This window comes from Lygodium microphyllum, chromosome 16 (assembly GCF_053477565.2).
Source record: "Lygodium microphyllum isolate KBCC chromosome 16, Lygodium_microphyllum_v1.1.10, whole genome shotgun sequence".
NCBI lineage: Eukaryota > Viridiplantae > Streptophyta > Polypodiopsida > Schizaeales > Lygodiaceae > Lygodium > Lygodium microphyllum.
The window spans coordinates 80,357,966-80,385,717 of record NC_141150.1 but is presented as its reverse complement, the minus strand read 5'-3'; the positions used below and the strand labels follow the sequence as shown (position 1 = coordinate 80,385,717).

The window sequence follows — 27,752 nt, the reverse complement described above, 5'->3', positions numbered from 1 at the left end:
TGAATTCTCATATGTATTGTGTTCTTTCTTTTCCTTTCTCTTTTGTCTTGTGTTTCAACAGTTTATTACAGCTTATGTTTACGCTTCCATTGCTGCACCACTTCTGACATGGTATTAAATTTCAGGATTTGTGCTAGTGCTGTGTGTTCTTGCTGATTTCAGGACTGTTTTCACCCTTGCCAATCAGGTGATTGCTGCTCTAACCAGGAGACCTGTTTTACCTGCGTTTTCTGCAAATTTGCCATCGCCTACTGTATACTTTCCCTTTGCTGCTTGCGTTTTCAGTTTTCACACTACTACGACAGTTTTTCAGCCTATTTGTGGCAGTACTCAGCCTACGTTTTGGTGTTCCTGACTCCTTCCTGGCTGGGCGACTGTAACTTCAGGCCGTTTTTGCTGTTTTTGGTAATTTTTTGACTTTTTGCAACAGCTTTTGTCTTCTTTTAGTCAGATCTTGGATTATACTGTATGTGAACTCTTGTTTTTTGCGTTTCGTGCTTGTGTTTTGGCTGTGTTCCCTCTCCAAATACCTTCTTTTCTCTACTTCTCTTCTAAATCCTCTACAGATGACTCCTCCATGCACATCCACTAATGACAAGCTCCATGGACCTGATTATCTTACATGGGAGTGCTGTGATGAAGTCTTGGTTTATACATACGCGATAGGGGCAACTTCCGTCACATTCTGGAGGTTCAAGTGAGGCTCTTGTAGCTTCAAAGAGGGGTTCGAAGACAAAGAAGTCGAAGGCCCAGTGTTACCACTATGGCAAGAAGGGACGTTTACGAAAGGATTGCAAAGAGTTAGCGGCTTCCAAGAAGAAAAAGGAGTAAAAGACGAAGCGGGATGCGGACTCCTCTAATGAGCTATCATCTGCCTCAGATTCTAAAGCAGATCCTCCGGCCAAGGCGAAGTCCAAGGCGCGGAAGGGATCCTCTTCTTCGGATCGTGGGAAGGGCTTAGTGGCCCCTTCCTCAACTGCTCTCTAGTGGTGGTGATGAGGTCATCCCTCACAACTCCAGTTCCAAAGAGAGTGTGAGAGGGTGGTGAGATGGGGCAGTCATGCCTCATCTATATTTCTATACAGATGCATAAGATCCAGAGAGGGACATCCCTGATGCATCGACCGAAGTCAGACAGGTTCAAATCCTGGAGCTGGGATTAACAACCAAGTTCATGATGGGCTGGTTACTTGACACAGAGCGGGTGGCTTTCGTCTAGAGCTCACATGAGGGGACACTTTGGCGGTCTGGCCAAAGGAAGGGGATCCATGGTCATTTATGCGCTACGGCATTGGTGACAGGATGGTCACGTGTGCTACATCAAAGGCATTGTTGATAGACATTGAGAGCTGCTATAATCTTCTCTATCTTCAAGAGCTGGTATGATCGACATCGACATTAGGTTCTCTCCGAGGCACCTTAGTGGTGGCTTGATCACCCACTGCTTGGGTATCCATGGTTCTACTTGGTAGTTTTATATTGTATGGACTATGATGAGTCATTTATCATTGTATCATTGTATGGTATCAGATCACCCATGATCTGAGAGAGGGTGTTAGCAGATATGTCAACTCATGTGTGAGTCTATGCATGCAGAGGTTGGGGAGATTATTTCAGATATTTAGGCATTTTTTATTTGTGTCATTTTATGGTCATATTGGGCATTTATTGCTGGCCGACCTGATCATATTGAGGACATATTTATGTCCTATTTATTCAGGCTCCTCCTCAGTCAGTAAGTTCACCACCTGGAGGTCCCATGGAGAGAGGAGCCGGTGCCAGTGCCCACGCAATCAGTGACTCACTCTTGTATGCGACAATCTCGTGTCTAATATATGGATTTCATTTCCCAAGCATACATCTGAATTCTCATCTGTATTGTGTTCTTTCTTTGCCTTTCTCTTTTGTCTTGCATTTCAGCAATTTATTACAGCTCATGTTTATGCTTCCATTGCTGCACCACTTCTGACAGTTTGAACATCACTTTTTCTTTCAGACTCCTCCCCCTTCATGAATCATACTTTCTTTTCTCTTCTTCCTCCCCTCAAGGCTTAGCCCTTACAAAAGGACAACCCCCTCCCCCCTATCTCACCACACAAATCAATTTGCAACTTGCTCATCTTCTTCAATCTTCTTCAAGCCTCCATCTTCTTCAAGCACCCTACTCCCTCTCTTCCCCCCTCTCTCTCTCTCTCTCAAGTTCCTCCTATCCCTATCTACAGGGATCTCTACATGGAGCTCAAGGAGATTGATCATCAAGATTCACACACCCATCGCGGGCGTCGAGTTGTTACTTGAGTTGCGAGCACCAAGACCACCGTTGCACCACCCATTACGACCTACGTGATGCGAGGCTCAGGGAGTTTCTATACTGTACATGCTGTTATTGCAGTTTACAAAGGATGCGCTTGTTAGAGAGGCTAAGTATGATGATGACGGAAATATCATCAATGATGGAGACTTTGGTGAGGTGTCTGAGGCCCCCTCTAGTGAGGGCAACTCTCCACCTTTCAATGTACCCAGGCCTGACGATGAGTCCTCATGAATGATGAGTCATTTTATATTTTGTTATTTAGAGTCTTTTTATGAGCATTGAGTGATAGACTATAGCATCTGCCATGGCAAATGTCATTTTATATAGATGAAATTTCAGAATATGTGGATAGGACTGGTGGGGTTGGAGCCAGCCTAGACGGAGTGCTGATACCATTACTGCTTTATGCCGATGATATTGTACTTATATCTAACTCACCTGAGGGACTAAATAGACACTTGGATGCATTATCAACTTTTTGTAGAGATAGAGATCTTAAGGTGAACCTTGGGAAAACTAAAGTTATGGTATTTAACACTTCAGCTGCTTGGGTGACAAGAGATGAGCACCAGTTTACTTTTGATGGAGAGCTAGTGGAGATGGTTAGGCAGTATGTCTATTTGGGGGTCACATTGAAGGGACCACAGTTCTCTTGGAGAGAGACATCAGAGGCTCGTTTGGCAAAAGCATATGCAGCCTTAGGTGCATTGGAGAGGCAATGTGCACACATACAATTTCATGAGCCGCGCACCAAACTGTGGCTTTTTGACACCCTGGTTACACCCACACTCCTATATGGGGCAGCTATTTGGGGTCCGAGTCTCTTTCACACGAGGAGACAGCCTTTGGGAACCATGATGGACCAGAGAAGGAACACTATGACGGATGGGAGCATATGGAAAGACCACTGGTCATGATGATCTCACACATGATACGAGCGAAGAGCTCGACCCCACATGAGATTATCAGAGCTGAGTTGGGAGCATCACCCATGGTGGCTGAGGCCTTGGTCCAGGCAGTGACTTTCATACATAGACTATGGAAGCTCCCCCAAGATAGATACCCACGGCTAGCCCTGGCTTCTTCTAGACAACTAGCAGCAGACGGTGACAGACACTGTTGGTATGCTCAGATGAGTACATGGATGAGTCTACATGGGCTGCAGATTGACAGACTACCCCCCTTTGACTATAGCCTAGATTGCCCTACACTTGACCTAAGCCGATCATAGCTAAACCATGTGATCAGAGCAGACATACTAAAGTTAAATACAGAGAAGACCTGGATCCGACCCCTCTCCCCCCATGGCACGAGGATGGCACACTACCAGACCCACTTCCTTCAGGTATCTGAGGATGGTTTCATCACCCGACCCAATTACATGGACACACAGCTGCCTCATGGACTATGCACAGTTATTGGTCAAATCCGCACCTCATCCCACCACCTGAGGATTGAGACAAGCAGATGGGAGGGTATACAGACAGAAGAACGCATATGCCCACTATGCGACAGAGAGCCAGAGACAGAGGAACACTACATCTGTCGATGCACTGCATATTATGACATACGAGGTAGATACCACTGTCTGTTTCGAGAGGGTTTTGGAGCCCTGAGACGGATCATGTAGTTTGAGGATCAAAGATGCTTGGGATTTTTCCTCTTGGAGCTCCAGAGACGCAGAGCAACAATTCTACGGAGTAGGAGGCCCCCACAGCTCGGCTCACATAGACAGAGAGCAGTCACTAACTTTTTCACTGATACACGACAGAGTATGGCAAATACCACTACTACTGCCACACAGCCTACAGGAGTACACCATCATTGGACCTCATCTTCTATAGGTGTCCCTCTGGATAGAGCAGTGGCACTTAGCCAGTCTAGGCGCCCACGTCCACCCGGACGAAGGCCTAGACATCCACACCACAGATAGATTAAAGCCATCATTGAGCGCCACAAGAGACAGATGCCGAGACGCCTCAGCCATGTAGAGATACACCTCCCTAAAGAACAGACATATCATTGATGGAGAGTTTTCCTTTCTCTACTCTCACTTTCAGATCACTGACATGTTTCACTTTTATAGGACACTATTTCAGTCTTTTTCAGTCTTATAGGCATGTTTGTCGTCTTTTTCTCGTTCCAGATGAGAAACAAACCACCATTGTATGTACTGCTTTGGTCTCATAGGCCACATTGGCCTTTTAGAGACATTAATATACTCTCTCTCTCTCTCTCTCTCAATCAATTGAACATGTTATAGTTTACCCAACTTTAATTTTAAGTTTTGGCTCTTATATGGCCTTGCAATTGTTGTCTAAACTCAAATCCATGGAAACTTTGTACTTTCCATGATCTATCTTTAAGTTGCACAGTTTAAATGTGTGTAGGCTGATTTTATATATAATTTTATATGTATTTTGAAAATGAATGTATGAAATAATGTATTTTATTCTTAAAATTTTTGTGTGCATACTAAATTGTACATATTCGCGTAGTGAAGGTAACATACTAAACATACAAAACCACCCTATCTTAGCCAAAGCTGCTGGACATTGTCTGTACCCTTCTAGCGCTTGTTTCCAGCCTTCTCCACACAATCTACATCCTCCATTTGCTACAAACAGCCAGGCTGACCTGTCCCACTGCTGCGTTTGCTGCAGCCAGCTGCCACCTTGCTACCCACGATCATCTGGAAGCTATGTTTGCTGCAGACCAACTGTGTCGCCTACCTCCTGTTGTTGCTGCTGCCGCCTAACAGTGTCTAGAGGCTGCATTTGGTAGTTTTCTCTCTCTTCTGCCTGTCCAACGTTGATCTCAGCATCACTGTTTGTTGCATTTGCTGTTGTTCGACACTTGGAGGCTGCCTTACTACATTTCAAGATCCGTCAAGAGAGTACAACACACTCTCCAACTCATTACCTATGCCTCGGTCCTCTAGACACAAGGGTTCGATGTACAATTTTCATTCCCTGCACAATTTGTTTGCTACATGAGCATCATATTATATTTATTCATTCATTCAAATCTGCATTGTATTCATTGTCTCCAAGTTACCCTAACCCTAATTGTGTTCTGTTGAGTTTATGCTTTGTTGTACACTTTAATTTATGTTTCTACATTAGGGTATTCCTTTGCATTGTATCACAGCTAGGATCTCTCTGAAGAAACCTGGGCCTTTGATCTGAAAGCCCTTCCCAAGAAGCAAGAACAATGCTCAAGCAATGTAATGGATGTCAGTCCTTGGTTTGTATGCAAGCTGGTACAGCCCCTAGCGCATGAAATTTCTAGAACATTCCAAAACATTATAGAAGATTCAAGAAAGTATTAGACGATTCTAAGAAGATTCTAGATATTATTTGGAAAGTTCTCAAAGAGGCTTGCATCAACGCTTACATCAATATTGCTTATGTCATCACTTATGTCAACAATGCTTATGTCATCAATGATGTCATCATCTAGAAGCTTTCCCTTAACCTCCTCAATTCTAGTATAAACAAGGGTCTTGGGCTACAAGCCCTTCAGTCTTGCCACCAGTTGTGAGACTCCTGCGAGGTAAGTCCTCTTCTAGTTATTGTCTTGTTCTAGTCTTGTTTTGTCTTCTATCAAGTCTTGTCTTGTAATCAAGCCACGCTCTTGTGAGCATTCTCTTGTAATCAAGTTACCTTGCAATCAAGTTCAAGTTACGAAGCATCCAACAATAAATCCAAACAAAACCAACCTTCCTCCTCGGATAGGATGGTAACCAGATGAAGCACTAATTACAGCAAGCATAAAATTCACGTAACCAAAAATTCACAATTTACGTTGACAATCTTGGACAATAGACATCCTATTGGCCCCAAACTTGAGCCTCTTTCGGTATTTCTTTAACTTCAATTGCCAATGGATGTATTACAAGCCGAGATTCCACAATCTCCCTGGCTGATCCAAAAGTCCCTTGCTGATCCAACAATCAAAAAATAAATTGGGCACTTTTCCCCTTGATTTTCACCTAGGACTTGCTCTAACTGAACCCCAGCTGGCCAAATACTGCCCCAAATTTACAATGGATGGCTGGGTATCTGAAATCCTTGACAATACAACAAATTGAAGGTGCTAATTTCAATGTATGATGCCTTATCCTATTGGCACAAGTCCCGAGGTGGCTACTACACCCTAATATTTGCAGAAATTTAGGGTTTACAACAGAGATCCCTCTACCATCCACCAAATTTGGCTGAGATCTCCTCAAAATAGCTGAGATCTCCTGAGAATGGGTTGGAGAAGGTAAGAGAAAGCCAAGATGAGAGAGAAATCTGATTTTCTTTGCAAGGAAACCCTAAAATCTACTTGTTGCCTACTTCAACCTGTATTTAATATAGTCACCAACTACGAGGCACCTCCAAAATGTTGTCACTTGATCAAAAATGTTATTGCCAACCCCTGGAAGGTATCTCCCTGCTATTCCCTATCTACTGAGGCCCTCAGATGGCTCTCTTCTGCAGCAAAATACTATTCTCTGATCAGAAAATGAACCAACAACTCCCTCTCTTTCTCTGCCCCAAGCCATAAACTAATTGAATGGCTAAGACTCAACCGACCACCAAAACCCAATTGGCATAACTTATCACAACTTTTACCTTTGACACCCACTGCATCCTCGGGGTCCTTGGCCTGTTACCATGAAATAATTACCATGTGCATCACATGTGCTAAACAATCTTACACATTTAATTAATATCTTAATCAAATGTTATCAACAAGATTAGAGCATCTCAAAATTTTGCCTCCCTGTGACAGACCTCCCCCTTGAAATCCCTGCAATCATCCTCAATCACATTGCATTGTGCCAAAGGAAAAGCATAATGCACTGGAATTTCCATAAGGCATCACAGTCACAACATTAGCCACTGTTGTCTAACCATGCTACATGCCCCGAACCTGTTGAAAATTTCCAACCAACGCAAACATGATATAAATCTAAAAAATTGTCCACATTTGTTGCTAGAAACCCATTGGATGCATCTATAACTCATGTTTCTCAACTGCTTTGACTTCAAAATCACAATAGAGCATATTTTCAGCATAAACCATGGGCCGAAACTCTCAATGGCATTTACTAACATGTTGTTGTCCATGGAATCAGATGTAAACCATTGAAAACTTAGCATAATCTGATCATTAACTAATCACTTGCTGATCTAAGAAATTAGAATTTGATCACAAACTCCTGCAAATGTGACCCCAAACTGATCACAAACTGATTGCAAAAATTAATCAGCAATCGATGCCAAAACTAATGCAAAACTGATTCCAAAAGTGACTAAAACAATTCTCAAACTGATCAAAATTTGAGCTGCAACTGATCAAAATTTGATCTCAAAAGTGAGTCAAAAGCTCATGCCCAACTGATGCCAAACTAATGCAAAAGTATACTCATTTGCATACATCTCACAATGACTAGTATACTAAGTAGTGACCCCATAGCAGATATACTGTTAGCACAGTACCTTGGATGCACACTAAATACATCCAAGATCCACCACAGTTGTCTGCAACTAGAGTGGAAGTGCTACCTCCCCCTTGAGTATTAGCAATGCTCCGAACCGTGGCTTTGCTGAACTTGACGAAGCGCCCGAACTGAAGTCGGCTCTAACTCAAAGGCATCTAGGACCTAGGTAAAGTTGCAACAAGTGAGGATGGTCTGTCAAGTCATCCTTTTCCATCCACTTTGCATCTATTGGTGAAACAATGCTGAAGCTTCACCAAGAAGCATATGGAAACTTTATCTCTCACGTTACTTGCCTCAAACCTCCACTAGGTTGTAGACCTTGATGAGCTAAAACATGCATTACTTGCTGATTAGCCTCTTAAACAGTCCCAAAACACACTAAAAAATGCTCTTTTAGAGTAAAACCCTAAAATAGGGAGCGATTCGAGAGAGTTCAATGGAAACCCTGAAACGGGGAGCGGTTTGAGAGCGTTCAGTGGAAACCTTAATTTTTGGGGCACCCTTCCACATCTATAAATAGACAGGCTGCCCCCATTCAGCCTCATTCCGTCTATGCAGGTTTCTCACTCCACGTGCAGATTTCAGCCATTAGCCTCCTCCCACGTGGCTGTCTAGCCATCGAGACTGCTGCCACTCCATCTGTGTTTGCTCCTGCTGCTAGCGCCTTCATCCATGTTGACGTCAGTTGCTGGCGACATCATCATCTACTGCGATCTGATCATCCAGTCATCGCCAACCACATCAGACAATGTTTCAGCCTGCTGTTTATAGCAGACTGTGCACAGTTTCCAGCCTCCGATCGGTGGTACACTGCTGCGTTTACCAGTTTCCAGCCTCCAGACTGCTGCGTTTTGGTGACCAGCTTGCTTCCATTCACTATTCAGCACTCCTACACTCCAACTCGTGGTCACAAACTTGGGATCCGTCTCCGTGGACGTCACACTCTGACATTGCTCTGCCCTTGAGCACATTGTACACTCTTACATTCATTTACAGCATTCATTCACTTCAGAGTTGTGTTCTCTCTCTCCCTTCTTCTGTTTGTGTTTGAGTTTCTATGTTTGAGTTTTGAGTTTTGCATTTAGGGTTTCAGTTTTGCCCTCTGTGTCTACGTCTGTCTTTTTGTGTTTCTGTCGTGGTCGTACACTCTATGCGTCCTTAGTGCAAACCCTAGCAGTTTTCTTCACATGGTATCAAAGCCGGTGCTCTTGTAAAGAGTATCCTGCGGATATTGTGGAGAGCTAGTCTTTGTGCGAGGCTCACAATACGACTCGTAACCGAATCACAATGTCCCAGACACCTTCTTTTCTAGTTCCTATGATGTCTTATCAGGCTTCTCCATCATTGGAGACCCTGAGACGGCATTATGGACTCGGTGAGTAGGGCGACACTCCACCTTCACCAGATTTCACTAACATGACAGAGGAGGACTTTGAGGAGTACTATCGCAACAAGTACGGTGATGTTTACACCCCTCCTACCAATTTTGCTACCACATTTGGACCAGTTGGTGAGGCTAGCCACCTCTCCGATCATGGAGGACATACGGCATTCGGAACATCTGGTGATCCATCTTCATCATCTCAGCCAGGTCCAATGTCAGGTTTGTACAATTCTTTTGTGTTGCATGAATCAAAACCCTCGCCTATTTCTTCTTTTGAGATATAGGATCCGGATGGCTTTGTGTATGTGAACTTCAATAGAGGGGGCTCACGAACCAGACAAAATTCAGGTACATCTACAGCTTCTGTTTCATTTGAGCATATCACACACACTTCTCACTTCCCTCCCATTCCACCCTCTTCTATATCACATCTTGATCGCCTCTCATCATCTTTCCAAAACCTTGGATTACACTCCACATCTACATCACACACCCTAGGGGTTGGATCTTCCATCTCCGCTCCTAGCACCTTTTCCTTCTCCACCCCATTCTCTACCTCTTTGCACCATGGTACTTCATTAGGGGAAATGCCACCCTTTAGCACAGTGCCTCTCACCTTTCAACAAAGGAGCATACCCATAACTCCTGGGTCGACTGTGATGGGCATCCCCCTCACTATCCCCAGCTTCACATCTCACATAACCACTCATACGCAGGGGTTTCCATCCTCAGCTTATGGTGCGCCTTCACACTCTCCTTGGGTTACATCTACGTAGGGATTCCCATCTTCTACTCCCCGTGTTCCCATCCCACATCCTTGGGTTCCTCATGTGGCTACCATACCCATGCCTAGTCAGCCCATCTCTACCTATGGATCCATCTTGCACACTACCTGCATGCTCAGTGGGCACTCTGGGGCCCATTCCCAAGTGTACTCCACTCCCCCATCCTACCCCTAACTACACTTTTTCAAACTATCCATCTCCGAGCACTACCACTCCTGTCGCAACAACCAAGAATGCCTTCACGGATAAGACACGTTTTAACGGGTCAAATTTCAGCACTTGGTCTAATTTCATGCAACGAGTGTTTGAGTCTCAGGGTCTTTGGGACCTCGTCATTGGTCTAGAGCCTATGCCGGACCCTCGACTAGCTCACCCTGACTACATCCGTCAACGGAGAGCCCGCAATGCCACAGCCAATGTTGAGCTGATGCAGGGATTGCTTCCTGAGTTTCACTCTCAGTTGCAGTACTTTCTACTCGCGTCAGAGCGTTGAAGTCACCTTCTCGACTGCTATGCAGCTTGTGATCGTACTCAACGCATCAATCTCGACTATAAGCTTCAAGAGTTCTCTATTAAGAAAGGGGATGATCTGAAAGTCAAGCTGGCTGAATATAGGCAGTTACTTTTCGAGTTCGCCACTACTGGCTCTCCAAAGTCAGATGACGATCAGGTTACATTCTTCTTGAATAAGTTGTGCCCAAAAAGTACTTCAATTTCATTCAACACATCATCTCCCAACCTAGATTGCCAACCTTCTACGAGTTTGAGTATCAATTCTTGCATTACGCGAGGCTGCATGATCAAGTCCACAAGAAATCCTCATCCTAGCCTTATTCAAAGCAGAGGGGATTGGTTGCCTCTTCTTCGGAAGGGAAAACCACCAGTAGCAAGAACTCGCCAAATGCGAAGGCAAGCCAATCCAAGGGTGACTCCTCTTCCTCAAATGGAACCAAAGAATCTAGTCCTATTTAGCAACAACTCCCTAAGAAAAACCAGTTTTGCACACACTGCCAGAGAGCAGGCCATGTGGACGAGGAGTGTTGCTCCAAGGCCCAAGGTCTTCCACCTAAAAAGCCTTAGCAGACCACTGCACAGTCCAGTGAGGCTGCGCCTTCCGCTCCTCCATCTGCTCCTTTAGCACCCATTGTTGCTGCTGGACATGTGGCTCGAGTACAACCTCAGCAGCCCATCTCTTTCACTACCCCTGAGGGATTGGCTGATTGGTCTGCAAGTTCTGATCCCATTGCACTTCATGCATCTATCTCACCTTCCTCCCCACCTCGTCAAGCGTTCCCTTGGTAGAGCCCTGCTACTGGATGTGCACGATGGTGGCCACCTTCTTAGACTCGCATGTCTCTAGGTCCTTTGGGATACCCTAGGTTAGTCTAGGATTCATTTTTCGCACTCTTAGAGTTGGGCCCATAGGATTCATTGTCCTTAGCTTTTCCATTCTTTTGACTTCCGTTGCATTTACTCACATACATACACATTCATTGCATTTATTTTCAGTTAGATTTCCTTTCTGTTATGTTTTGCTTTGGAGCATCTCACCACTAACCTTTGTGTTTGCAAATTCTCATCTCTTTTGCAGGGTTTTGTCTTTCAGTGTAGAGCTAACTTGCACATTGCTTTGGTCCTACTTGGGCTAGAGACATGGGGATACGCACCGTTCCTTTCATGGTTTCATCATCCTAGGAGTGCTTGCTCTTCTTCCAACATGGCGGTTTCCCCTCCCGAGGCGGATCGTACAGCATCTCTCTTGATGCTATCATGGCGGTGACTTCTACCTTGCTCTTCTAGCGGGGTGCTTCATCCACTTCATCCACTTCCTTTTCTTTCATTCATTATGGTTCTTGGCACCATACAAAGACCGATATCATGCTCCTCTTCCTTCTTCGGCACATACATCCACGTTGAGAGGGGAATTCCTACCCTCCTTGGTATTCTACAGGCTTCAGCACTTCGTCTTCGACATAGGCTTCTCCCCCCTGTTGTACCTTACCCTTTGCATTGCATGATTTCATCATCTTTGTACTAGGGCGCTTGGGCAAGTGAACAATTTCTCTACGAGGGACATTGTCCAAGTGGCACCTGCTGCATGAGCATTCTTCAGCATGTAGCATACTTTGCGCAGAGCACCACTTGAGCGGATCCTAAGTTGTTTCCACCGACGGCTGTTGTCACCACACCACCATCCTCCTTCATCACATGGATACCTCATTACCTATTTTTCCTCGTCATCGACACACTGATTTGATGGGTTAGCTTGTACTAATTTGTGATGTGTTGGGTGTACCCTACCTACTCCCGTTTTCTGGGTCACTATTACTCAATCGGCCGCATCCCATAAAATTTACCTCGCTTATTTAAATTTAAAAAAATAAGTTTCATGTGGTTCCAAGATTTCAGCCATCAACCTCCTCCCACGTGGCTGTCTAGCCCTCAAGACTGCTGCCACTCCATCCGTGTTTGCTCCTATTGCTGGCGCCTTCATCCGCGATTTGATCATCCAATCATCGCCAGCCACATCAGACATTGTTTCAGCCTGCTGTTTACAGCAAGCTATGCACAGTTTCCAGCCTCCAATCGGTAGTACACTATTGCGTTTACCAGTTTCCAGCCTCCAGACTGCTGCATTTTGGTGACCAGCCTGCTTCCATTCACTATTCAGCACTCCTACACTCCAACTGGTGGTCACAGACTTGGGATCCATCTCCGGTGGACGTCACACTCTTGAGCACGCTGTACACTCTTACATTCATTTACAGCATTCATTCACTTCAGAGTTGTGTTCTCTCTCTCCCTTCTTCTATTTGTGTTTGAGTTTCTGCGTTTGAGTTTTGAGTTTTGCATTTAGGGTTTGAGTTTTGCCCTCTGTGTCTGTGTCTATCTCTTCGTGTTTCTGTTGTGGTCGTACACTCTGTGTGTCCTTAGTGCAAACCCTAGCAGTTTTCTTCACAAACCTTTCTTTCCCTTAAGCATTGGGATGCTTTATACTTTCGAATTGCTACAATTCCAACTTAACTAATATACAACATTGCAAACAGTTGACTAGCCCCTCATGTATACCTGACATGCTAGGAGCACCAGATGCATTAGAAAACATTCTTGTTTGCATACTTTGAACCATTGCAATGTGATTGTGCATGGGAATTTGCATACTACCAGCCATACCAAGATACATTTTCCCATCCATTGCATGCATTACTAGCTACATTTTTCCTCATGACCAACACTATAGGGAGCGTTTGCATGACCGGCATTAATACCATGAGTCCCAAACACAATGGGCTGCATATATGCATTGTCAAACTTGCCACTTTGTGCCCCAGCATCATGCCAACATTGCTATACATGGGGCTATGCATATTACCAGCCATACATGAATACATTGGGCCTTGCACACCATGTATTAGTTACTGCATACCATAAGGAGTTGTACCATACATCCCTATATGCAGTCCAAAATCCACCATAGCATGGAAACTCGTGCTACCACCAAAGTACTTAGCCACCCCATCATTGTATGCATGTCTTGCTGTCCAAAAAGCATTGGATTGGCACTTCCAAATTGGCCTTGCATATACATAAATTGCCCCACTAGCATCATTTGCTTATGCTCACTACCCAGGTTTGAAACATCATGCTACTGTATTGACTCTTCCTTCGGTGCATCTTGCTATCCCGAAGCTCTTGAAGACGATTTCCTTTTGTTGCCTTTGCTGCCCTCCTTTAAGGGGTTCAAAAAGTGCAAGAACTAAGGATAATTTTCCAATTACACAAACATTTTAGCTGCTACCATCAACTAATCTTTAAAAGAGTAAAAGCAATAATTATCAATGCCAAATGGTGACTGAGAAATTTCGTGTGACTAAAAAACTAAAGTCCAACAGTAAACATTGAACAAGAAACAGTTCAAACTGAGAAATATAGTAAAAGTTGTAATTGAGGAATCATAAATGCCATATGGCATAAAGACTAAAGTTCAACAGTAACCATCAAATAATGAGTCCTTCAACTAAAGACTACAAGAAACAGTACAAGCTGAGAAACAATAAAACTAGTGGACTAAAGTCTACAATAAACAATGCAAATAGTACAAACACTATGACACATGGCGTCCCCTGCGTCCCATCCAACACATCCCCCTATCTCGAGATGCGTCCCCTTGTGATGGACCACTACATGGAAACATACCCTTTTCGGGACGCATTGGGGACAGATTCTGCATTTCGGGATAGGATCCCTGCATTCCGGACCCGCATCCCCTACATCCCCTATGACTATGGCCTCAGGCCCACCAATTCAACAAAATTGATGGTATTCCAACAATGAAACCATGAAACCAGCCTTCCTCCTAGGTTTACCGTAGAAATCCCTCTACTGTCCACCAAATTTGGCTAAGAAATGCTAAGATCTCCTGAGAATGGGTTGAAAAAGGTGAGAGAAAGCCAAGACGAGAGAGAAATCCGATTTTCTTCACAAGAAAATCCTAAAATCTGCTTGTTGCTTGCTCCAACCTGCATTTAATGCAGTCACCTACTACTGCCAAGCACCTCTAAAATGCTGTCATCTAATGAGCAATGCTATTGCCTTGAAAGGTATCTCCCTGCTTGTTGCTTGCTCCAACCTGCATTTAATCCAATCTGCTTGTTGCTTGCTCCAACCTGCATTTAATGCAGTCACCTACTGCCAAGCACCTCTAAAATGCTGTCATCTAATCAGCAATGCTATTGCCAGACCTTGAAAGGTATCTCCCTGCTGTCCCCTGCCTGCTAAGACCCCCGAATGGCTGTATTCTGTAGCAAATTGCTGTTTTCTTATCAAAAAATGGACCAACAACCCCCTCTCTCTCTCTCTCTCTCTCTCTCTCTCTCCCAGGCTAAAAACTGACTGAATGGTTGAGACCCAACATCCAAAAACGTTTTCTCAGTTTGCATGGGCATTTTTGCCAAGTGACAACCTTCTAAACCCATTTTTCAAAATTATCCAACCATTTAATTAATTTTAGAATTAAATAATCGTAAAACTTAATTTCAACCCTCTGACCCCGCCCAAAATTAAATGCGCCCATCCATAATTAAATTGGCTAGGCCATTTGCAACCTAGAGTGGTCCCCAACCTCTGCTGACCCTTAGAACGACATTAATTAATTAATTAATGCTAGTTCTTAATATTACCACAGACACTTATTAGCCAAACAACTATCCTAGCGTTAAAATTGACACCAACTGACCACCAAAAACCAGTCAACATAACTTATCACAACTTTTATCTTTGACACCCATTGTATCCCCAAGGCCCTTAGTCTGTTACCATGAAATAACCACCATGTGCATCACATTTACTAAACAACTTTGTACATTTTGTTAATACATAATCAAATGTTATCAGCAAGATTAAAGCATCTCAAAATTTTCACGTCCCTGTGACACCAAGAGCTTCAAGAAAGTAATGCAAAGCTACAAGCAGAGCAACCACAAGCTTTGGGCTTAGCTGTGCAAGACCTACAATGACAACTTCAAGAAATTCAAGAGACAAGTCTTTATCTATTAGCATTTGAGTCATCCCCTAGACAGGCTACAGACTGCGCATGTGCCACGTGGCAGCCTGCAGTGCAGTCGGATTGTTTTTAGGCATTATTTTATTACAGTCGGCTCATTTAATGCAGCCGACCTGTTTATTTTATGCATTTTATTCCTGCTTTACATAGAAGTCCTCCAGCACATTGTTTACACATTTATTCAATGATTTCACATTCTAATCTTGAGATCTGTTGGCTGAGACAGACTGTGCTCAGACTGACGGAGATCGAGGTCATCAAGTCAGAGACACATGCAGATATTTCCTCTACCCCCTTGTGTATTTCTGCACTCTTATACAGCATATTACACCGCAGATTTTTGTGTTTACACTATCTCCTTCTCTCTCTCTCTCCTCTCTGTTCACTCTCTTTGTCTTTGTTCTACGCTTCCGCATCGCTGCACTCTGACATGGTATCAGAGCGGTGAAGATGGGGACTGACTGAGGGCTGAACCTATCTGAAGAGGAGATTTCAGCACGACACAAGGCTGCGTTTCCACGATTCGAGGGCGAGCGGGAGGGCTCCGCATCAAATCAAGGCTGAAGCGAGCGTGGGCATGCGGGAAAGGAGTCTAATCGGTGAATTTGCTGCAAGTTATTGCTGTTCAAAGGGGAGGAAGGCTGCGTTTGAGGCCTTTCATTGCAGATTTTACTTTTTCATCGCCTCTGACGGGTGAAGAAGGTTTGGGCAGCGGAGAAATCAGTCCTAGAAGGCTGCGTTTTCACAGTCAGAGGAGACTGCTTTTGCGTTTGTGCACGTATTGCAAGTTAACATGTCTACAAAGACTGATTTGGAGTTCCAAGCAATCATGGACAAGAAGGTGCCTGTCCTACTAGCTCTTCCAATGGATCAAAAGCTTGATGGTGACAATTACTGCATCTGGCGGGTGATGATGTTGGCCATTTTAGAGTCTTATGATTTAACGGAACTGGTGATGGAGGAGATTAATAGGCCCTCGGTGAGGGATGAGTCCAAACTCTCTTCCAATGCTCGTGCGGAGTTGACCAAGGCCCAATCCCATTGGGACAAGCTGAATGCCACGATTCGATCTTTCGTGATAGCTCACATTGAGCACTTGACAGTGGCTCGTGAGATATGGCTGGAGCTCAACCAGATGTACAACCGGATGACCCTGATGAAGAGGGTTCCTTTGGAGGTACAGATGCAGACTTTATCAGTGAATAAGTCTTCTTCGCTTCGGAAACACATCAACAAGCTTCGGCAGCTTCACATGCAGGTTCAAAATGCGGGGAAGCCTATTTCCTCCGAAGACATGGCGATCACTTTACTATTCCAATTGCCTCCATAATTCGGTACTTTTTATTCCGCTCTTATTGCTTTAAGGCGGAAGTCGACTCTTCGATGGGAAGAGTTGGTTCCTATGGTCTTGGACCAAGAGGAACAATTGAAGGGATAGAATGCTTCCCAATCGGAGGCATTGGTTGGTCAAGTCTCTCAGAGGAAGGGGAAGGACCAAAAGAATAAGAAGGAGGACAACAAATCCAAGAAGGACAAGGAGAAGGAATAGACTTGCCATATTTGTGGAAAGACCGGTCATTGAAAGAAGGATTGCCCCGACAAAGACAAGAAGAATACCAAGAAGGACATGAAGGACTCTGGAGCGGTGGCTACACCCTCATCAGCTACTTTTCTACACTTAGCTGTCATTGAGGACTCTACACCGACAACTTCTAATGCTGCGATGACAACTCCCCAAGATCGAGAGTGGATTGTGAACAATGATGCCTCACGGCACATGACTCCTTCTTCCATTGGTGTTGCCCATTTGCGACCTTTGCGTGGGCAGATTCTCATTGCAGACAGCTCTTCTGTGTCTATTGCTGCGCGGGGTGAGATGCACCTTATTCCAGATGGACGTGGTGGTACCCACACCTTTGAGGTGTTGCGTGTGCCAAGATTGGGGTATCATTTACTTTCGGTTCATAAGATTTGTGCTCTTGGTCTTTTGGTGGGAGTTTGACAGTAATACTGTTCAAGTCCTTGATCGTGGATCGAGGAAGGTTCTCTCTGCAGGGTATGAGGAGAATGGCGTCTACAAATTGAAATCTTCTTCAGCTCTTACTTCTCTTCTTCTTACTTCTCAGACATAGTCCGAGCTATGGCACGCTCGGTTTGGCCACCTGAACTACGAGTACCTTCGGAAGGCGTCGCGAGGGTCGTTTGTCCGAGGCTTGCCGGACATAGTAGTGAGCCATCAGCCATGTGTCTCCTGCATTCGTGGGAAACTGCATCGGGATGCGATTCCCAACAAAGCTTCTAGGAGGTCTATTTCCCCCATGGAGCTTGTATCTACGGATCTTTGTGGCTCGATGAGGACCGAGTCCCTAAAGGGAAGCTTGTACTTCATGTTGATCGTAGATGACTATAGCAGGATGACTTGGGCCTATTTCTTGACTTTGAAGTCGGAGGCTTTCTCTCATTTCAAGGATTGGCTTCTCTTTTGAGGAGAACCGTTTTGGCCGGCAACTGAAGACCTTGCGTTCAGACAAGGGCCGTGAATTTATGTCTAATGAGTTTGTCGTTTTTGTGTAAATAGGGGCATTCACCAGGAGTTTGCTAACACCAACACTCCCCAAGAGAATGGCATTTTGGAGCGGAAGAACCGAAGTGTGATCAAGATGGCACGCACCATGGAGCACCAACAAACACCTTAGTTTCTGTGGGCCGAGGCAGTGGCTACCACAATTCACATCCTTAATCGATCTCCCACTTCGGCCGTTGACAGGATGACACCTTTTGAGGCTTACTTCAGGACTAAGCCTGATGTCTCTTATTTCAGGATCTTTGGGTGTGACGCTTATGTGCACATTCCGAAGACGCAGTATGATAAGTTCGAGGCGGCTTCCCGACGACAAGTTTTTGTTGGCTATAGCTCCCAATCCCAAGGTTATCGTTTGTTTTATCCCGTTAAGCGGGATGTCTACACGAGCCGAGATGTGCGGTTCGTGGAAGTACCAACCACAGAGGGGGGTGAGAAGCACCTCGTCCTTGGAGATCCAAGGGAGAGTTGGGCTCCCGAGATAGTTTCTTTGAAGCCAGAGCCTCTTGATGGAGATGCTTCTTCAGATTTAGAGTCTTCTCTTCCACCGGCCACCCTCGAGGAGCTTCCAGCGGTGGATGTTCCAGAGTCTTCAACAGATGGAGGGTGACAGGGACAGGTTCATCCTCCTCCTCGTTGGGCCCATGACACACTCCCAGATTCACGAATCGAGGGGGTCCCTGAGGAGTGGGAACCGCAAGATGGACTGTGGAGGTCACAGAGGAATCAGGCACATTCTTCGAAGCTTGTCTGCCCCAACTATTGTTTACTAACCCGTGTTATGCAGGATTGAGAGCCCACTTCAGTGAAGGAGGCTTTGCAGTCTGATCATTGGCGGAAGGCCATGGAAGCCGAGTTGGAGGCTATTGAGAGGAATGGCACTTGGTCTCTTGTGCCTCGTCCCTCTCACAAGAAGGTGATTGGTGTCAAGTGGGTCTTCAAAACCAAGTACCTTAGCGATGGTTCTTTGGACAAGCACAAGGATCGCCTTGTTGCTAAAGGTTTTGCTCAGCGCCGCCCAGGCATTGATTTCCATGATATTTTTTCCCCCACTACTCATATGGCAACTATTCGAACTGTTCTTGCCTTGGCTAGCCATAGGAGATGGCCTGTTTATCAGTTGGATAAGAAGTCGACCTTTCTGAATGGTGACTTGCAAGAGGAGATTCATGTTGAGTAGCCTCCTGGCTTTGGATCCTCGGATAGGAAAGTTTACAGGTTGAAGAAGGCCTTGTATGGCCTCAAGCAAGCTCCACATGCATGGAACGAGAAGATTGACTCGTTTCTTCAGTCGAAGTTGGAATATCCGCGCTCCAAGGCTGATCCACAGCTTTATGTGCACACTTCCGAGGTTGGTCGTGTGTTGTTTGTGTTGTATGTTGATGATTTGATTTTGACAAGGGATCGTGCACAAAAGGTCTGAGAGACCAAGACAGCTTTACATCAGGCATTCGAGATGACGGATTTGGGGCTTCTTCATTTCTTCTTGAGTCACAAGATTTATCAGTCTCAAAGGGGGATTTTCATCTCCCAACAGAGGTACATTCAGGAGCTCTAGGTGACTTTTGAGATGGAGACTTGTCGGCCCATTACTACTCCTATGGATCCGAATTGGAAGGCCACTTCACACTCAGATTCTCCCGTGGTGGATGCTTCACGCTACCGTCAGTTGATTGGATCCTTGATTTGGCTTCTCAACACTCGTGTTGATCTTTGTTTTGTTGTGGGTCTTTTGGCAGGGTTCATGATGGAACCCAAACAGGTGCATTGGCAAGCTGCCCTGAGGATTCTTCGCTATTTGAGGGGGACCTCTGACTTAGGGATTTCTTATCCCGCAGGTACAGATGCTTTAGATTTGGTTCTTGCAAGTTGGAGTGACTCGGATTGGGTTGGCGATGTGGACCACCAACGGTCTACTACAGGCTATTGTTTTATCTTGGGTACAGGTGCTATCTCTTGGAGTAGCAAGAAGCAGCCCACAGTAGCCCTTTCTTCTATTGAGGCGGAGTTTCAAGCTGCGTCTTCCACCACATGTGAGATTGTGTGGCTTCGGAGATTGTTGGAGGAGCTTGGCTGCACCCAGACTCGTCCTACTCTTCTGCAGTGCAACAATGAGAGTTGCATTGCCTTGGTACGGAATCCCGTATTCCATGCCCGGGCGAAGCACATTGCGATCCAATATCATTTCATTCGGGAGAAGCTTCTGGATGGGACCATTGATATGGAGTATTGCACGACAGAGGATAATCTTGCAGATTTGTTTACGAAGGCACTTCCCTAGGCTCTTCTTCAACAACATTCCCGATCCCTCGGTCTGATGCCTCGTCCAGGATCTGAGAGGGGGTGTTAGCATTTGAGTCATCCCCTGGACAGGCTGCAGACTGCGCAGGTGCCACATGGCAGCCTGCAGTGCAGTCGGACTGTTTTTAGGCATTATTTTATTGCAGTCGGCTGCATTTAATGCAGCCAACCTGTTTATTTTATGCCTTTCATTTCTGCTTTATATAGCAGTCCTCCAGCACATTGTTTACACACTTATTCAGTGATTTCAGATTCTGATCTTGAGATCTGTTGGCTAAGGCTCGGGCTGACAGAGATCGAGGTCATCAAGTCGGAGACATATGCAAATATTTCCTCTGCCCCCTTGTGTATTTCTGCACTCTTATACAGCATATTACACCACAGATTTTCTGTGTTTACACTATCTCCTTTTCTCTCTCTCTCTTCTCTCTGTTCACTCTCTCTCAGTCTTTGTGCTACACTCCCGCATCACTGCACAATATCAAGCTAAAGGTCCATCGCGTACTAGTAACCGTTATGGTCGACATAGGAAAGAACAAAAGGTCAATCTTCCAGAGAAATTCGATGGCACACTTTACCCCAACAATCAAGAGTATCAATGGGGGAGGAACAGTAAAACTCTTCCTGGAACACGTATATCGACACCACATGTTACCTGATGATATTATCTATGATTGCGGCCCCTAATTTACATCTGAATTTTGGAGAAGCCTCTTTAAACTACAAGAAGTACAAGTGAATCTTTCTTCAACAAATCACCCATAGAGTTATGGACAAACAAAAAGAGTAAATCAAATGTTGGAGCAATACCTTAGATACACAATTAACTATCATCAAAACAATGGGGTGGATCTATTATGCCTTGCTGAGTTTGCATATAATAATTGCTGCCATGTCTCCACTCAATTCACACCATTCTTTGCTAATTATGGTCAACAACCAAGGATAGACAATAATGTAAGATCACAGGAAAACAATCCAACTGCTACAGACTTAGCTCAATACCTCTTTGATATTCATAAAGAGTTGCAAGCACATATCAAACAAGCTCAAGAGAAAATAAGAAAAATGCAGATAAGTTTCACATGAAACACCCATCCTACAAAATTGGAGATCAAGTTTGGTTCTTCGACGTAATCTACGTTCTTCTTGCTCCTCCCAGAAACTGGATTATCGATGACTTAGGCCCTTCAAGATTCTAGGCCAAGTAAATCCAGTCACCTATCATCTCTAGCTTCCCCCGTCCACAAAAGTCGATCCTCTATTCCAAGTTTCAGTCTTGGAGCCATATCATACATCTAGTATCCCTAGAAGAATACCAAATCTATCGCCTTCAATCATAATTGAAAATCACCAAGAATATGAAGTAGACAAAATCCTCGATTCGAGAATTTCAAGAGGCAAATTACAGTATCTTATCTATTCGAAGGGCTATGATGCAAATGAACAAACATGGGAACCAACTTCACATCTTCAAAGAGCTCCTATTAAGGTTCGTGAATTTCATTTTCAATACCCAACCAAGCCAAGGCCTATTTGAAAGCACACTACCGCCCCTCGTGGAACTTGGTGCTAAAAGGGGAAGTAATTGTAACGGACACTCAAGCAATGTAATAGATGATCAAGCAAGGGTAGTCCTTTGTTTGTATACAAGCTGGTATAGCCCTTGGTTCCATGAAGTTTCTAGAAGATTCCAGAATATTCTAGGAAATTCGAGAAAGTAATAGACGTTTCTAAGAAGGTTTTAGATAATTCTTTGGAAAGTTCTAAAAGAGGCCTGCATCAATGCTTACATCAACATTGCTTATGTTATCACTTATGTCAATGATGCTTATGTCATCAATGATATCATCTAGAAGCTTCCCCTTAACCTCCTAAATTATAGTATAAATAGAGGTCTTGGGCTACAAGCCCTTTAGTCTTGCTAGCACCAATTGTGAGGCTCCCACAAGTTAAGTCCTCTTCCAGTTCTTGTCTTATCTTATATCGAGTCTTATCTTGTAACCAAGCCACGCTCTTGTGAGCATTCTCTTGTAATCAAGTTCTCTTGTAATTGAGTTATCTCACAATCAAGTTCTAGTTGAATTTCTCTTTCAAGTTCTTCTCTTGTAAGTTGTGAGAGCAATCTCCTCTCTCTCGAAGATCACTTAACAACAAGAGGGCAAGATGACTTCAAACACATCTTCACCATGTCATGATGCTCCCAAGCCTAGCACATCGAGAAACAAGACGAAGTAGGTCTCACAACTTGCTCCTCCAACTTCTAACATGGCCGGAGAGTCTTCAAACTACTATGAAGTCCATAGACCATACTAGATCTCACGAGCCAAATATGATCTCATCGTCATATATCAAGCTCAACAATAAATTGAAGGTGAATTTGAGTTTTCCCCTTTAGATTCGGTGCACTAGTCTAATGATTTTGCAAGGAGGACAGAAACTCCACAAAGAAGTGGGCCATCCTCACGTGGAAACTGGCATGGAGTATAGAACCTTTTTCTCTCCACCCATTCCATCTACATCTACACCTTCCGCTTCTTTACCACTTTCTTCTATGCCATACATATCTCCATCTTCATTCACTCCTATGCCGGGTACGCAAAACAATACTTCTCAATCTTTTAAATTTACTTCCTCTTTTTTGCAAGATATCGATGATGCTCAAGATGAACTCTTCAAACAAAGTACTGGTTCATAAGCCTTGAAGAAGATAGATTTTTCAATTTAAACTCAAGAAAAGGTAAGCAGAAGTTATAAGAATCATTGGCGAATGCTCATTCTTCATCTTTTCCTTCAGCTTTTACATCTCATGGTCAATTTGACTTTGGTGAATCATCTTTTTCATCATTTGCATTTAATGGACAAAAGAAACCTAACTCATTTTCAATAACTACACCAATCACAAATCCATTTAATCTCCCACCCATTAGTTCCATTGCATCTTTCTTTTAGCCTCCATTAAGTGTACCTTTCATGACTTTACACATCACACAGGGGGTCCTTCATCCTTAGGCATAGCCTTTAGGAACTCATCTTTTCCTCAATCGGATAGTGTCTCCATGAGGGAGATTCATCCTCCTATACACAATTTCCGGTTTCTCGTGGCTTGGGAATGCCACCTAACCATTACCAAGTGTGAATCAATTGGTTTCACAATTTGCCTTAATCCTCCATGGCATTACCTACTCGATCTAGTCATTTTGTTGTGTCTTAACCAATAATTGGACAGGGCTTACATGTCTAAGTATCTTCATCTCCACCGACACTTTATGAAAACATTCATGTTGTAATGCCCCAACATCAATTGCTGCATATTTTCCACCTATTTCTACCTACCCACAACCTCCACCTTCTACTTATCCTCCTCCACCATCTTTTTCTTATCCATCTTATTCCACTTATCTGACACCTCATGGTTCTTTCTCCTCATCAGCCAAACATGCTTCTAATAACAAGACAAGTTTTAACATGTTGAACTTCACTACTTAGTCAAATTTGATGAGACACGTCCTTAACTCCCATAACCTATGGGATATTGTGCAGGGGTTGGAACCCCAACCGGATCCTGCACTTGTTTCATACGAGGTTACCTGCTCATGAAAGGCTAGAAATGCCTCCACTATTGTCAAGCTAATACAAGGTCTATTACCTAAATTTCATTCATACTTCAGTATTTTGACTTAGCATCTGAGCGTTAGGCACACTTGACTGACCGCTATACGGCTCAAGATAGGAGCCATTGCATCAATTTGAATCATGAGCTCCAAAACTTTAAATTCGCTGACTAGGATGACTTGAGAGTCAAGTTGGCTCGGTATCGATACCTTCTTACTGAGTTTTCCTATCGTCGAGACTCTTGAGTTCACAGATGATCAAATCACATTGTTTCTTAACAAGTTGCCAAGAAAATACTTCTATTTTGTGTAGCAGGTAATATCACAATCCACTATATCCACCTTCAATGAACTTCAGTGTCAACTATTGCATTACGCTTGGCTATTCAATCAATTTCATAGTTTGATCCCTACAAAGGGGATTCTCATTGCTTTTTTCAGAAGGGGTAGCAAGGGAAGGGCAAATAAAATCAAAACTCAAATCAAAATCAAAATCAAGCTAGTGAGATCCAAGGAAGCTCCTAGTCATCTCTAAAACCCAAGTAGTAGAATATACCAAAGAAAAGTCAATATTATCTACGTCGTCAAAAGGCTAGCCATTTTGATCACGAGAGTCGATCAAAGATAAGAGGTACAACACCAAAAGCTAAGACTTAGACTCTCGCCCCTCTGTTAAACAACCCATAGCAGGGGAGACAGGGTGGTAGCAACCCTCAGCGCAAGGGCAATGGTGAGGCTAAACCCACACTACCACTAATCAACCATCACAGTCAACAATGTTCTCAATACTAAAGAGCTTGTCTGTCTACAAAGGCCCACATCATCTCCGTAGAGACATTTGAGGATACAACCTCCGCATCTATGAGTTGCCTCTTGACAAGGTAATTACAGAGGCCCACTCATCACAACCTACTACTTCAACTACTCCTTGGATTGTGGACAATGGAGCTACTCATTATATGACCCCCATCGAGGACATTTTCATTTTTCAAGTCCCCACAACCAAGAGAGTCTACATTGGGAACAACTCCTCAATCAAGATTCAGGCTCATGGTTGCGTCAATTTTTCCATTACGCAAGCATCATTAGTGTCATTGTTTATAACTAATTGTATAGTATATACTGAGCCGAATAGTTGGCAAGAGACTCTTTAGCACTCCCAATGGTGAGAAGCCATGAAGAAGAAGCTAGAGAGTATTGACCGAAATGAGACTTGGACCTTAGTGGATCATCCAAGCCACAAGAAAGTCATCAGGATGAAGTGGATTTTTAGGACTAAGCTAAAAATTGATGGGACGTTAGATAAGTATAAGGCTTGCCTTGTAGTGGAAGGGTTTCAACAAAAGCAAGGCATTGACTATGAAGAGACATTTCTCCCTACTGTGCAGTTGCCATCATTTCATCTGTTAGTTGCACTCATTGCTCACTACGGTTGGCCGATCTATCAGATGGACGTCAAAAGGGCCTTTCTAAACAATTATCTCGAGGAGGAAGTCTATATGGAGTAACCACCCGGATTTTCCTCTGCTAAACACCAAACAAAAAAATAAGGTCATTCTTTATGTATTAAAGCAAGCATCGTGGTCTTGGTTCCGAAGGATGGATGAGGTTCTTCAAGCTCAAGGATACCATTCTACTCCTTATGACCCGAACTTATATCCTATATCATTTCTAAGGGGACCAACTATATCCTGTCATACGTTGATGATTTACTTATCACTTGCTCAAGTAAATCATCAATGCTCATACTTTGCTACCACAGCCAAAATTAAGGCCCAGCTTTGTGCTACTTTTGAGATGATTAACATTGGTTTATTGTCTTAGTTTTTGGGGATGGAGATGGTTTGATCTAGGGAAACTACTTTTGTGCGTCTCCACAGAAGTATGCTCTTCAATTAGTGGACCAATATTGCACAGATTACAAATGGCCTATGGCCACACCTCTTGATCCTAGTTGATGACATAAGAGAATGAGGGGTTAACTCGATCAAAGGTAAAACTTCACTAGGAGCAAGCCTCAAGACTTGGCTTACTAAATGTAAAGCTTACTACCAGGGCATAATTAGAAAATCGATATTGAATCCAATGAAATAAGAATTGCCTCAGGATGGAGAACTCTAATGGGTGGGGAATAACTCAATAGAGGAAAAATTATACAAATAAAGAAAGAGTGGTAGAGGAGAGGCTGTGCCAAAGCTTAATCTCAGCTCTAATGGAGTATAATTCGGGGCATCTGTCACACTACAAATTATTAACATTGAGACGAGTACCTCAGGAGAGAGCCTCCTGCAGTGGCCGCACCATGGAGCGTAGAAGTCCACAAAAATCAGATCGTGGTTGGCAATGGCGCCATCAAAGGTGGAATCAGTGAGTTCCAGAACACGCCCTTCGTCAGCAGGATCACCGCGTACAGCAAACAAGCACGACAGAAGAAGAAGAACCAGAGAATACCCTGATTTTGCCATGACAGCCTTGACGGGAAGAGCATACCTGTTCCCTCTGGAGGAGGAGTTCCTTCTTCAACTACTTCTGTGCATTTCTAAGTAATTGGATTTATTTATTTTATTTTATTAACTACTTTTCATGTTTGACTACGTAAAACTACAAACAAAAACTTAAAAACCACGATAACAATGACAATAATAATAAGAAAATCTAACAAAATACCCTTAGCTATACGCAAATTTCTAAAATACTCCTCTCTAAGCTAAAATGAGGGCGCATGTAGTGCACTCGAGCATTGCCCTTTTGGTGGTCTTTTTTTAACCGCGAAGGTATCTTATTATTATATTATTTTAGCTATAGGTTCGGAAAGCCTCGAACTTTCAAAGGGTTTCCCAAACCTACTTTCTTTTCCAAACCTCGTTTCTTTAATCAAAACCCCTTCTCCTTCTCTCTTTCTCACGTGTAATATCTCATTTTCTCTTCCCCTTTCCTTTTTTCATTAAAGTTTCCCCTCCTCACTTCCTTTTTTTAAATTAAAACCCCCTTTCCTTTTTAATTAAATTCCTCCCCCCTCCCCCCCTCTCTCATGTGTAGGGCCTAGGTTCTCTCCCTCTCTCTCTCTCTCTCTCTCTATTAAATCAAACTTCTTTTTAAATCAAAAGTCTCTCTCTTTCTCGATTAGATTAAACTTTTTAATTAAATATTTTAAAAGTTTTTTAATTTAAAATTTTTTCGAACATAGTTTTTCACACACTTTGAGAAGGAGATAGAATAAAAGAGAGAGAGAGTGAGAGAATAAGAAGAAGAAGAAGGATAAAAAGAAGAAGACGGAGAGAGAAGGGGGAGAAAGAGGAAAGAGAATAGTCTTTTCTTAATTAAACATTTTTTTTCTCCCCCTCCCCCCTCTCTCTCATGCATAGGGCCTACGCTCGCTCTCTCTCTCTCTCTCTCTCTCTCTCTCTCTCTCTCTCTCTCTCTCACACATTAAACTTTTTAATGTAAACTCTTCGTTTAATTAAAATAAGGAGAGAAAATAAGAAAAAGAAAAAAAGAAACTTTCTTTTTAATTAAAATAAGGAGAGAGAGAGAGAGAGAGAGAGAGAGAAATATACAAAGAGCAAAGAAGAAAGAAGAGGAGAGGGAGGGAACAGAGAGAAAGAGAATTATAGAGAGAGAAAATATAAAATTTGAGAGAGAGAGGAAAAGAAAAAAGGAAAAAAAATGAGAGGGAAGAGGGGAGACAGAGACAAAGAGAGAAAACAATAAGAAGA

General features: G+C 43.6%; 1 protein-coding gene across 1 annotated transcript in view; it reads right to left on the bottom strand.

The window, feature by feature from the left end:
- Positions 1–26,589, bottom strand: part of PDIL5-2 (PDI-like 5-2) — a 44,671-nt gene extending 18,082 nt beyond the window's left edge. The window contains exon 1 of the mRNA XM_087696024.1: positions 26,307–26,589. Within this exon, the coding sequence (XP_087552150.1) occupies positions 26,307–26,501 (195 nt within the window). The 5' untranslated portion in view covers positions 26,502–26,589. The remainder of the gene's footprint in view (positions 1–26,306) is intronic.
- Between the last annotated feature and the right edge of the window lie 1,163 nt (positions 26,590–27,752).